Source organism: Cheilinus undulatus, linkage group 16, assembly GCF_018320785.1.
Source record: "Cheilinus undulatus linkage group 16, ASM1832078v1, whole genome shotgun sequence".
Taxonomy (NCBI): Eukaryota; Metazoa; Chordata; class Actinopteri; order Labriformes; family Labridae; genus Cheilinus; species Cheilinus undulatus.
Window position 1 is genome coordinate 8,725,472 of NC_054880.1, and position 12,245 is coordinate 8,737,716.

Below are 12,245 nucleotides of genomic sequence, written 5' to 3' on the forward strand. Positions count from 1 at the left end.
AGGACAGGTTTGGGAGCATATGCCAGTTCATCGCTCCTGTGCAGATCCAACCTACTGCTGGCCATTGTCCAGTACTGCACCAGGCCCATGCCCTGTCCCTCCAGGTATCTTCTTATTCTTATACTGCAAGGAAAAAGAAGCAGTAAGGATCCAAACCTCTTTTTTTATTTTTTGGAAAAGAAAACACTGGGTCTGCCACTGACAGAGACTTTCATAGGGGTATTTGCATGAGCATGTGAGTCATGGCGCTGTGCCAAGTAGGAGAAAAAGCACATCTTTTCAATTCGGCCCATTTGTTAGGTGGCTGTGAGTACAAATTTGGGGCTTTATTGTATTTTATTGTCAATATCCGCATAATACATTGGTAGAGAATGGAGTTTAGAGTGCGAGGTAGAAAGAGGGAGAGAGAGAAGAGGGCTGTAGCGTAAATCATCCATTTAAATGACTTAGAAGGATGCAAAAAAAGAAAAATTCAAACCTGTTCTGAAAAACGAATGACCATTGAAAGTTTTGGAGTCAGTGCACAACATACGATTGTACTCTTTTTTTTTTTAAACTGTGGCTATTTGGGTCAATAATCCTGCCATTTGGGAGGAGAATAGGGAGGAATTGTTCATGATGAATTTTAGATGAGTGCTGATTTGCTCACATTAGGATGGATGTTATTAAAGACAGACATATTTTGCTCAACACAGTCTTAAAGTGGGATTAGGAGAGGTCCATGTAGCAGCGGCAATGGAGTATAGATTAGCATTATTTCCCTATTTCCTCCTTTCTGGGTTTTCTCAGCCTTTTCATTGCTTCTGGGTGCATTAAAATGAATGAAAATAAAAATAAAACAGGTTAAAACATGTTAGACCAACTTCCCCATTCTGTACGGGAGGGACTACTTCCCAAGTTTCCTCTGCAGTTTGGCAACCCCTAGTGGCTTTTAGGTGTAACTGCACCCATTTCCTGCTCATGTTTTTGCTCCTTTGCATGAGGAGGAAAAGATGATGGTGAGCACTGATGACAGGCTCTCCAAAGGGAAAGAAAGCAGCTCGTTGTGCAGAGTGCATACTCTCCTAGTGAAGCATGATGGATTCAGGGGTTAAGAATGACAGAAAGGTGTCGATGTGCAGGGTTTTTTGGCTCCCTCTCCTTCCACAATGCACAGTTGATGTTTCACTCCTCCTGCTTTTTTTCCCCTGGCTTGCTTTGTTTGACGCCTTCACAAACACCCACTCCTCCATCGAGCTCCATCTCTCCCTCTCTGTCTGTCGTTCTCTCTCACACGTCCCTGAGCTTTTCCTCTCACTCGCTCCTGTCTTGCTCTCTTCCCTCGGTCCCTCTGCTGATTTGCATTTTTCTCAGGCTTTGTTACAGTATGCACTCTCATCTCTGTGCCTCTTCTCCTGTGCATGTTCCCGTCGTCCTCTTTTCATTCCGCTCCTAACAAAGGGATATCCCCATTTATTTTTAAAGTCATCTTTAGTTCTTCTCTTAGGAGCATGTAAATTGAACTCTTGGTGATACACTGATGTAAATAATTCAATAAATGTTTGTACATATTTGCTCAGTATGAACAGATCTAAAAGAAGGGACATTAAAGACAACAACAGCCAGTAGCTTGCAGCTTCAAGCTTGCACATTTTAACATTTCAAACACCATTTTCAGGCACGCCACTGTTTTTTTTATCAGACCTTATCAAAACTAACCAAACTTTAAGCTTATTAGTAAGACAGTTGCATGTCAGCAAGGTTAAAAATGTCTCGGAAGCCACAGCTTGTGTAGAAACTTGTGTCCACACAGCCCAGCTGGTTAGATGTGGGTGTCTTTAAGGAACGGGTGTCTCCACCTCAGGATTTACAGTCGAATGTTAAAGCCAGTCAGCTTCTGACTGATCGTGCACATCTTTCTTTAATTTCACACTCATTGGTCCATGTTCTCAATGGCAACATGTTTTTCCTCTAGACCTGGAATAAGAATTCATTATATGATAGGAAGTGATCCATTCTTTTTCTCACTCCTTATACTTTTCAAAGTTGACGAATATCATGTCTGTCAGGGAGATCCAACCTGCAAATCTTCAATCTGGCACATCTGTGCTTGGTTTGAAAAAATCACCAATCAGCAATTTTTAAGTTGAATAAAGTAGAAAAGATGAGCAAGATTTCATTGCACTAACCTGGCATGCCAGGTAAACTGTTCTATAGATCTACTGTATGGATATATTTCACATTATCTGGGAAAGCTCCCATAGGAAGTGTTTGGGAAGGGCAGGACTTTTCAAAACTTTTCTGGAAGGTGATTGGACGAATGTTCTGTCACATTCATTTCAAGCCAATCAGAGCAACAATATGTGCAGCTCCAGTATGAAATAATTAGACTGACGTTGTCTCAGGTTATGTTTGGTAGAGCTTGTTGGTGGATAAAACTCAAGGCTGGTCGGTAGAGGTACAAAAACATACTCTAGACCTGAGGGTCCCACTTTTTTGGCACCCTGTCAGAGGGGTACCAAACTTACCTATCTGTCCCAAAAATGTGGAGCTACACACACAACACTGACTAATAGATGACTGATTTCAGCTTAAATTTAAACTTTTAACAAGATGGGAGGAGGGAGAGAGAGTAAAATTAAGTCACAAGTAAGATAAAAACTATCTTTTCCTTTGCTTAAGGAAACCTGACCTCAGAACATTTTAATTGATGACCCCTGCTCTCCACCAAGAGAAGCTTTCAGTGTGGTTCTGTGCTCATGTTTCAATAAAAAATGTGGCCAAGTTTGGCTAAAACTGCAGCTATGCTATAGCTTCATCTGGGTTAAATGCTACACTGTTGACAGCCGTTGCATCAGCTTCCAGTACAACAAAGAAGAAGACAAAAAAAAAAAAGAACACACTGAAAGCTTTTCTTGGCAGAGAATGTTTTCGTTCCTCTCCTGACCAGCTTTGGTGTGAGGCCTTGCCTGCCTGTTAAGCTCACGTTATGTAATCTACATACCGGAGCAGCACATACCCACTACATCACTATGCCTTGTTGCTCTGATTGGCCCGTAAGAAATGTGACAGGCAGAATGTTTGTCCAATCACCTTCTGAGAATTTTTTGGAAAGTCCAGCACTTCCTAAAGACTTTGTATGAGAGGTTTCCCAGTTGGATGTGAAGCTTTGGATTTTCTTCTTTTTAAGTTACTGCAAGTTGGTGCAATAAATCAAAAGGAAATCTGAATAAACACACATGCAATGAGCAAAGGCAATGCAAAACAAAAAAGTACAAAACAAAGGACAAACAATTTACAAAGCATCAGACTTGACACAGTAAAACCTCCCATTTTCCACCCAAAAAGGCACCATGCTCACTATAGCACTCTTCATATTGATACCTTTGCCCTGTTTCTTCTTCTTTGTCTCCATGCAGTTCAACCTCTGGTTAAAAGCCTGGCTCAGGATCTGTGGAGCACGGGCTGAATGCCTAGATCAGTTTGATTTGAATGATGGGGTGTATGCATTCAAGAGTATATCAACCTCAAACCACATTATATCTAAATCTAAAGGGCTGACTTTGACTGTTCACAACACTCAGACTGCTTCAGGCCTTGCTGGACCCAAATCACTGCATTTTAATTTGACGGGTCCTGTTTACAAGGCATGATGGGGAAACACTTTGTGGCTTAATTTGAGTCATTTCTGTCAGATTTTGGACATTATTGTCGAGTGGCATGGTCGTATCGATTATATGCCATGTCCATGCTGTGCATGTGTGCATGCATGAGCATCCATACTCTAAAGCGCCCCTCATCTATCTGTGCCCGGGCCAAAGAAAGTGCGCTGTGATTGGACACAGTCAAACAAACTGAACTTCTGGGGCTTGGGTGTGCTCGGGCACAGTGTGCATAGTGTGAGTGCAACCCTGCAGGATATCAGTCAGACTTACATGTTTACATGCATTTTAAAAGCATAGTTTTAGTTGGCTTGATGCAATAAATACAACATAAAAGTGCAGACTTACTATCTTATTGTTTTGCCTTCTTGGTTGCCAACAAATAATCAAGTTGCCACGAGAAAACAAGCTTTCTTTTACAGAGACTGTGAGGAAAATAAACCAAAATCTTGCGAAAATAACTAGAAATAACTAAGTTTCATGTTAAAATCACTGTTTTTACCTTAAGAAGGAGAGAAATAAGTAAAAGTCTTACAAAACCAACCAGAATGCAATCTTTATCTTAAGAAAATTGGAGTATATTAAAAGAATGGATTGAACCTGTTTAGGGTTTCTGTATTAAAGTAATATGGACAGTTTCAGAGAAGATTCCTTATTGAAAGGCTAGATTGATGATTTAGAAATCGTCAGCTGCTTTCTCTGTTAGTTGAGGTAGAAGAAGGCAACAGGGTTTCAGCTCAGCCCTTAAGTTCTAGTATAAAAAGCCTTTCCAGAGTTGTAAACCCTATCTTTACAGTTGTTTTTCCCTCCTCTAAATTGACTCTACAGAAATATTTGGTTGTTTTTCTCATGCATTAACCTCTGATTGGTGTGCACGTTCTACCAATTTAGCAAATGGAAACACGTTTTTGAACCTGGATGTGGTCAAGGCTCTAAATAGCACAAAGAGAGAACTACTCTTTTAATTTTGAAGCTGATTGCTATGTCTGTATCACTCTTTCTCACATTCTCATGTTTCTGATCCCATCTTTTGAGCCTCTTGATGAACCATGCCGTTTAAAATGAGCTCCCAGGCTGATGAGGAAGATGATGATGATGCTTGCAAAGAGATTATGAAGGCCATGAGCATGACGGCGTTGACTCTCTCCCTCTCTGCTGTTTTTCATGTCGTAATCTCTCGTGTCTTTATATTCTTTAATCCTTTTAAATTTCCGGCCGTCGCTCAGTCTCTCTGGCATCGTCCCTCTTTTATTACTCTCTCGTTGTGACATCCCAGCCCTGTCAGATATGCTCTTTTATTACTATTTCATTAAGTTATGTTATTCACTCCGCCTTTATTCAGTATGCACTAACTGTAGAATAATATTGTGAAAGGATCAGCATACTAAACAATCACGTCTTTCCACTCAGCGCTGCAATTACATTCAGTTCCCAGTTTACTTTTCATTTATTTTTCTGCTGATGGTTTATTGATGCCTGCAGTCTGTATCTATCTTTCCATCAGGCTCTCTCTTTCTCTCTACAGGGTCAGAGTGCAGGGTCGGAAAAGTCAGGGTTATTTTTAGATGTTTTTTTTAATGATTGGAACTAAGTGCTTCAGAGGAAACAAAAGGACAAATCAGCCAGACAGGAGAGGAGACCTCCGCTGATGTTTGTCAAACAACAATCCTCTCTCTGAAGCCATTGACATTGAAAGTCTCTTTGAATTATTTAGTTGTAAAGTTTGTGATGCAGGAATCTTCTGACAGATCTGAAAGAGATCTAAGATAATCAGATCTCAGCCCTAGATGCATAAACATATTTTTGGTGTTTAAGTAAACAGTACTCAATCATCCAGAGTATTCTTTTTCATTGTACTCAAATTATTCCACAACCATCCCTTAATCTGCATAGTTTTCCCAGAATGCCTTTGGACATTAGACATGAGTGAAGTCGCCCACTGAGTCCCGCCTATGGGGAAAATGATCACATATTGAATCGCCATCGCAATATAAGGGGCAAAAAAAAAAAAAAAAAAAAAAAAATCGCATTGAGATTGTTTTTTACAAATCATTCAGCCCAAATTCCCTCTGCCTCAAAACTTTCTGTACCTTTTTTAGTTTCTCAGTCTGGTTTTACAGTGTTCAGATGCACCAAGTGCAACTTTGATCTCTTTTTAGTGGGTCAGCAGTACACTGAGAAAGCCAGCAAAGTTGTGAAAATCTGTGTTGATTTTGATGCTCAAGGTAAAAATTTAGCTGAGGGTCAATTCCAGTACCAATGTCACTTGACCATGTCATACAAACTGCACGCCTCTGTTCTTCCTCAGAGATGGTGTAAGACTCCCAAACTGCCTACATTTTCATTCATGTTTGATGATGAAAAAATACAAAGTTGGGCCAAGAATTAACCACTAAAACCTTTTTTATTTAGTGAGCAGATAAATACAGATATACTAGATTGTCAGCACTGGATGTATTTGATGTTTTTATTGGTTGTTTTGTTGGCTAAACCTAACCTTCAAGACAATTTCACATCCGCCATAGTAACTTTTCTATGAGAGCTTCTGACAGTTTTCAGACAATTTCAGATCATTCAGTGCCTGAGATAGTCTGAACTGTCTTTTACATGTTCCTCAGACCAGGAGTTCATTGTAGCTCAGGAATGAGAACTCATAACAGTCTTGAGTCCTTTGATGGCTTTTGAAACTCAGTGAGTACCACATGATACATTTACATATAATAATGCACTATTATGCTATGGCATGGCAAATTTGGACACACCAAATGTGGATTAGATATACTATAAATCACTAGCCTAAGCATCCATGGATCCATCCATCATCTATATCATTTACTCTGTAAGGGTTTTGAAGTCCAAGCAAGAGAGGAGCATCATGTTTTGTTGTCATCTTTTGACATATCAAACTATGTTCATTTACAGTTCTTATGCAGTGAGATTAACCATCCAGTCACTCATTTCATTAAATGGCTGAATAAACCTTTTACAGCCAGAGATACCAGTCTTTTAGTTTACGTGTTAAGGGTGAGTAGAATCCTCCTGTGTTAAAAAAAAAAAAGAAGCCAGTGTGGAAACACAAAAACTGCAGCTCCATGTGTGTCCACTTGAGGCTGGCTGCAAAAGCCAAAGAATCCCTGTAATGCCCCTCATTAAAACTGATAAAACCAGCCATCTTTTTGATTATAGGAAGTATGAGAATAATGCATTACTTTGCTGAGCTGTTTGTCAGGAGATTCAAAGCTCACCTCAACTTCTCCTCCTGTTCTGTTTCTAGATTGATCAAAAGATTTGTTAAGATAGCATTTTCAGTATGGGGAGTGCTATGACTTGGCTTCAAAATGGTTGTCCAAAAAAGCAATGGGTGATGTCACTGAGGCTATGTCCATACAATGGCCATAAAATGCTTGAATTAACAGGTGTTTTACAGTGATTTTCCATAACAACGCTGTAACAAACCTCCAGCATCATTGCACACTGAGACATTCCTATTGATTCCAGGATGGCGTAATATTTAAAGTCCCCATCTTTCAATTCTCAGATGAACACTAAAAGCACTGAGCTCCCCTGCTGGCTCTGCTAATTCTTGGGCTGAACTATTTGCAAAAATAATCTTGTTGCGATTTTTTTTCCCAGATATTGTGATTGCGATTTAATATACGATTCTTATTAGGTTCCTCAACTTATGCGTTTTTCAACAAACTCAAGCAATAAATCTTTCTATATTATAACCTACAATCTGTCAGGAACACTCTCATCATAAGTTTAACCATTTTATTACAAAATGGATCTACATTTTATCTTGGCAGAGAAGGCTCTGCTGCTAAGATGCTCCCTTGGTTAGTCAAGCAGCATGCTTTGACTTTTCAGGGAGTGCTAGGCTAAAAACCCCCATATAAATAGACACATACATTACAATGTGCATTGAAAACAAAGAAATTATTTTAGAACTGATTAATGTACAGTAGCCGAATCTGAATATGAAGGTGCAACAAGCTTTAAGCTATAAAGGAGGCGGCTGGGGTGGAGGAGTTGAGGCTGGCTATAAGCTGACTGCAGCTGGGGTTATGAACTACTGGCAAGCTTTGTCAATATTAGATAGAATAAACTAGTTATTTCTGCTCATATTGCAAATTTAATACCCATTGCTGTATTGAAGGGGATTATCATTTTTATGTCACTCATTTTGGCTAAAACAAAACGTACATGAAACACAAAAAGAAGGATTCTTGTACACCATTTTAAAAAAATGACACTTGAATTATTGCATAATGTGCTTAAAATCTCTGCTGCAGCAAAAACTAAATGTATTAAACAGCTATTTTGACAAATTTCAAGCTAAAGGAATATTGCAACTTCTGCGATTTGTAAATTGCAGCAGGCCATATTGTGATCTAATTTGTGATTAATTGTCCAGCTTTAGCTGATCCTGTTTTTATCTTTGAAGTAGACACAGAGGAGTGTCTTTGTAGGTTCTCGTTAATCCTAGTCACGGTTATCCAAAACTTGAAGGCTTCTTTCATTCAAAAACTGAAGAAGCCTTTTGGAAGAAACGCTTTCAAGAACTTCTGTTGGGTCCAGTCAACCCTTTTGGACCCAATTTTAAAAAGGGTAGATTGCTTTATCGCCGATTATGCCTCTGCCTGTCTCAACCATGCAGAGGCAAGAGCGAACTGATTGGTTCATTATGTTCTCAATGTTTTCCTCTGTGTTAACACATGTGAGCCAGTAGGCGATGAGCATCATATGCCTCATGTGCGTTTTAGGGATTTAAACTAAAGGACATCTGGGCAGCAGACACCTGAAAACACTTTAATTATGTGCTGGAATATTCCTTGTTTTAAATTGTCTCAGAAGCTTGATGTTTCCACAGTGTACTAACATGTGCTAGAGCATGTGCTTGCAGCATGGACACCGAGTCATTAGCTGTGAAAAATGCTTTGTGTTGCGTTTCATTCAAACATCAATAAATCATTATCACATTAGTCTGAGGACAGCTTAATTACAGTAAACAAATGAGACCAATGTGAATGAGATTATCAGCCTCTCTGCTGATGAAACTGTAGCTCCTATTGTTCTTTTTCCCCCTTTCACATGAACAGGCAGAGAGAGGAGGTTTGATTACGCACCTTCTTTGGTATTAAGAAGCAGAAATCTGACAAATTTCTCATCATTTATTCCCTCCAGACAAAGACAAGCCCCTGGACTCTGATGAAGACTCATTGGGTGTCAACGTTGGCCCAGGCGGGCTGGGAGGAGCCCCTGGCTCTTTGCGCTCAAACTCCCAGTCGGCCTTCCTGGGCCCCCTGCTGTGGGAGCGGACCCTGCCGTGTGATGGAGGTCTGTTCCAGCTGCAGTACATGGACCTGGAGGAGTTCCTGACTGAGAACGGGATGGGGATGCACAGCAACGGACCCAGCTCCACCAGCGCCCAGATCCCCTCCCAGGTAAAAAGGCGGGAATAATTCAGGCAATATTCAGATCTGAAATTAAAGGGGAGGTAAAAATTAGTTTTAAAAGAAAAATATAAATCTCAGCATTGAAATGTTGAACCTATGTAAACCATTCTCTTCTTGGGGTTGAGTGGCTATTTACTGTGATTCAAACAGACCAATAATAGCCAGGCCTTCATTAGGAAATTATTACCACAGACTGATTTGGCGTGTAGATGGTTTGAGTCGCCAAGCTGGCTGGAATTTAATTTAGATTATATGACAAATACACAAACCTTAATAAGAAATAACTTTTCTTAGCCTTGCATGTATAATACAATAAAGATAAAGTATTTAATAACCATTTCATTCTTGTTTTTCCTCCCAGAGCTCCCAGTCTGCCATTCCCAACCAGAGCTCCCAGTGCCCGCCGACCTCTCCCCCACCCTGCTCCTCTTCTTCCTCCTCCATGTCCTCTTCATCCTCCTCATCTTCACTGCTTGGGCTGGAGACCGTCCAACCACAACCACCGCCACCACCACCTCAACAACAACAGCAGCAGCAAGGCATGATGGGAGGCCCGGAGTGTCTACATGGTGAGTTAAAGTTGATTTCTTCAATAGGCTACCACAAGACTGGAACACAGTAGGGTTCCATTAAGAAGTTTGAGTCCAGTTTGAACCAAACTGGTGGAGATCTGATCGGGATTGTGGCAACATTGACAGCTTAATGTAGCAGTGGTTTTCCTCTGTTGCCCTGTTCCTATTTTTCTCTCTGCTGCCTGCACTGAAATAGGCAAGGAACTAGGAAAGAGGGAGATGATAAGGAACCAGGAGTATTTGATGGAAAGACACTTTCCTCACAATACAATAAGATAAGATATGATACAACACGATAAGGTATAGTTAGATAGATACAACACGACAATACGATACGATAGTGTACGATACAATACAATACTGTACGATACAATACTGTACGATACAATACTGTACGATACGATACTGTACGATACAATACTGTACAATTCAATATGATACGATACTGTACAATACAGTACTGTGTGATATGATACTGTACGATATGATACGATACTGTACAATACAGTACTGTATGATACGATGCAATACTGTACGATATGATATTGTACGGTACGATACTGTACAATACAATACTGTTATTATGATACGATACTGTACGATATGATATGATACTGTATATGATCAGATACTGTACTATATGATATATGGTACGATACATTATGACATGTTGAGATACTGTACAATATGATACTATAGGATATGACACGATACTGTACAATACAATATGATACTGTACAATACGATACTGTACGATACTATACGATAAAATACTGCACGATATGATACTGTACGATACAATACTGTACAATACGATACTGTACAATACGATACTCTATGATATGACACGATACTGTACGATATGAAACTGTACGATACTCTACGATACAATGCTGTACAATATGAAACGATATGATACTGTACGATATGATATGATACTGTACGATGTGATATGATACAATACGATACTGTACAATGCGATACTGTACGTTACGATATGATACAGTATGATACAATATGATATGATATATACTGTATTATACGATACAATAGGATATGATACTGTTCTATTCAATACTGTACGATACGATACGATACAATATGATATGATACGATACGATACAATACTGTACGATACTGTACGTTATGATACAATAAAGTGCAATACAATACACAATGGTGGGATATGATACAATACACAATGACGGGATATGATACAATAAAGTTCTGTCCAGTACAATGCACTACAACCCGTTATGACACCATACGACAAGATGATAAGAAAAGGTACAGTACGGTTAGATTTGACCCACTATAGATACAATATGATATACAACAATTAAGCACTTTACAATAGGATATGATGTGTTAAACCATGATAAGATAAGGTACATTATGGTTGGATGCGATATGATAAATAGAGAGAAACACCGTCCATCAATTATTATCCTTTCCCAGTCCTTCGTAAGACTCCTAAGCCAAAGAAGGTGAAAAGAATAGACATATAAAATCTTAAATCCCTGAAATGAACAGAATTACCAGACTTTCTTGATATAAATGAGAAAATGTTTGCATTTGTTGCTCAGCAGTTAGATTAAAACTGACTTCTGTGCATGAGTAGGCAAAATTTCTGCACAAGCTAATGAAGCTGCAAGTACAAAGACCTCGATATGATCTGGCACTAATAAGGACACATATCCACCATGATACATTACATTACATTTCAACCATTAGACTCTTTAACCAGCACTTGGCCTTGTCTAATTACATCTCTGAGCATGTTAAATGGCTTTAACCTCTCTCCGGCCCTCCTCATCTCTCTGTGACAGCCTTTTCTTTTCCTTTATATATTCATAATTTATTGTTCTTGCTGCTTCTGATGTGAACCAGAACTGCCAGAACATCAGAGGAGCTTTTCTTACTATCTTCCTTTCAGTCCCTCTCTCTCTGAGATTTCACAACTGACAACTTCAAACTCTAATTGAAACCACAGAGCTCGTTCCCTAACTGCTGACAGCCATGTTTTTTAATTTTATCCTGTGAGCCATCACATGAATCATCACAGATAGTTTCACAATGATTTATTGGTGACAGATTGCACATGTCTTTGTGGATGTTCGGCGGTTGTGTGAAAATCAAAAGGGATGGGAAAAATTGTGATTACTTTAAAATCTGTAATACAGTTGCATGTTTTTGTGTTTTTTAGTGGTTCAAGGTGTCATCCTGTGGGACAGTTTCTCTTGTGTTTAGCAAAGCCCTAAATGGGCAGTAGCTTTCCGGAAAGCTTCTATCAGTATTGATAGTTGTGGCATCCAGACCCTTTGGTCCCTTGCTGTTTTTAACTGACAAGCCTTCAATCAAACTAGCACTCTATAAGGTTCATTTACTTAGCAGTAAAACACTGTTTTCTTTCAGTGCATAATTACGGGGGAATACCTATAACTGGTGCTGCCAGCATGGGTTGCGTTGCCATACCAGCAGGTTTCGTGCAGCAAAACAGCAGCTTGTAAAACAGTAAAAGAAGGTATATTTTCATGCATGTCAGGTCTTGTTCCATGGATGATTTCAGTGGCTAA

The 12,245-nt window shown here is 39.4% G+C and overlaps 1 protein-coding gene across 2 annotated transcripts in view; it reads left to right on the forward strand.

Annotated features, from left to right (window-relative positions):
- dbpa (D site albumin promoter binding protein a) overlaps nt 1–12,245 on the forward strand; it is a 54,247-nt gene that overhangs the window by 7,527 nt on the left and 34,475 nt on the right. For both annotated transcript variants that reach the window (XM_041808280.1, XM_041808281.1), the window contains 2 exons: nt 8,826–9,085; nt 9,459–9,666. In XM_041808280.1, coding sequence (XP_041664214.1) covers nt 8,826–9,085; nt 9,459–9,666 — 468 coding nt within the window. The remainder of the gene's footprint in view (nt 1–8,825; nt 9,086–9,458; nt 9,667–12,245) is intronic.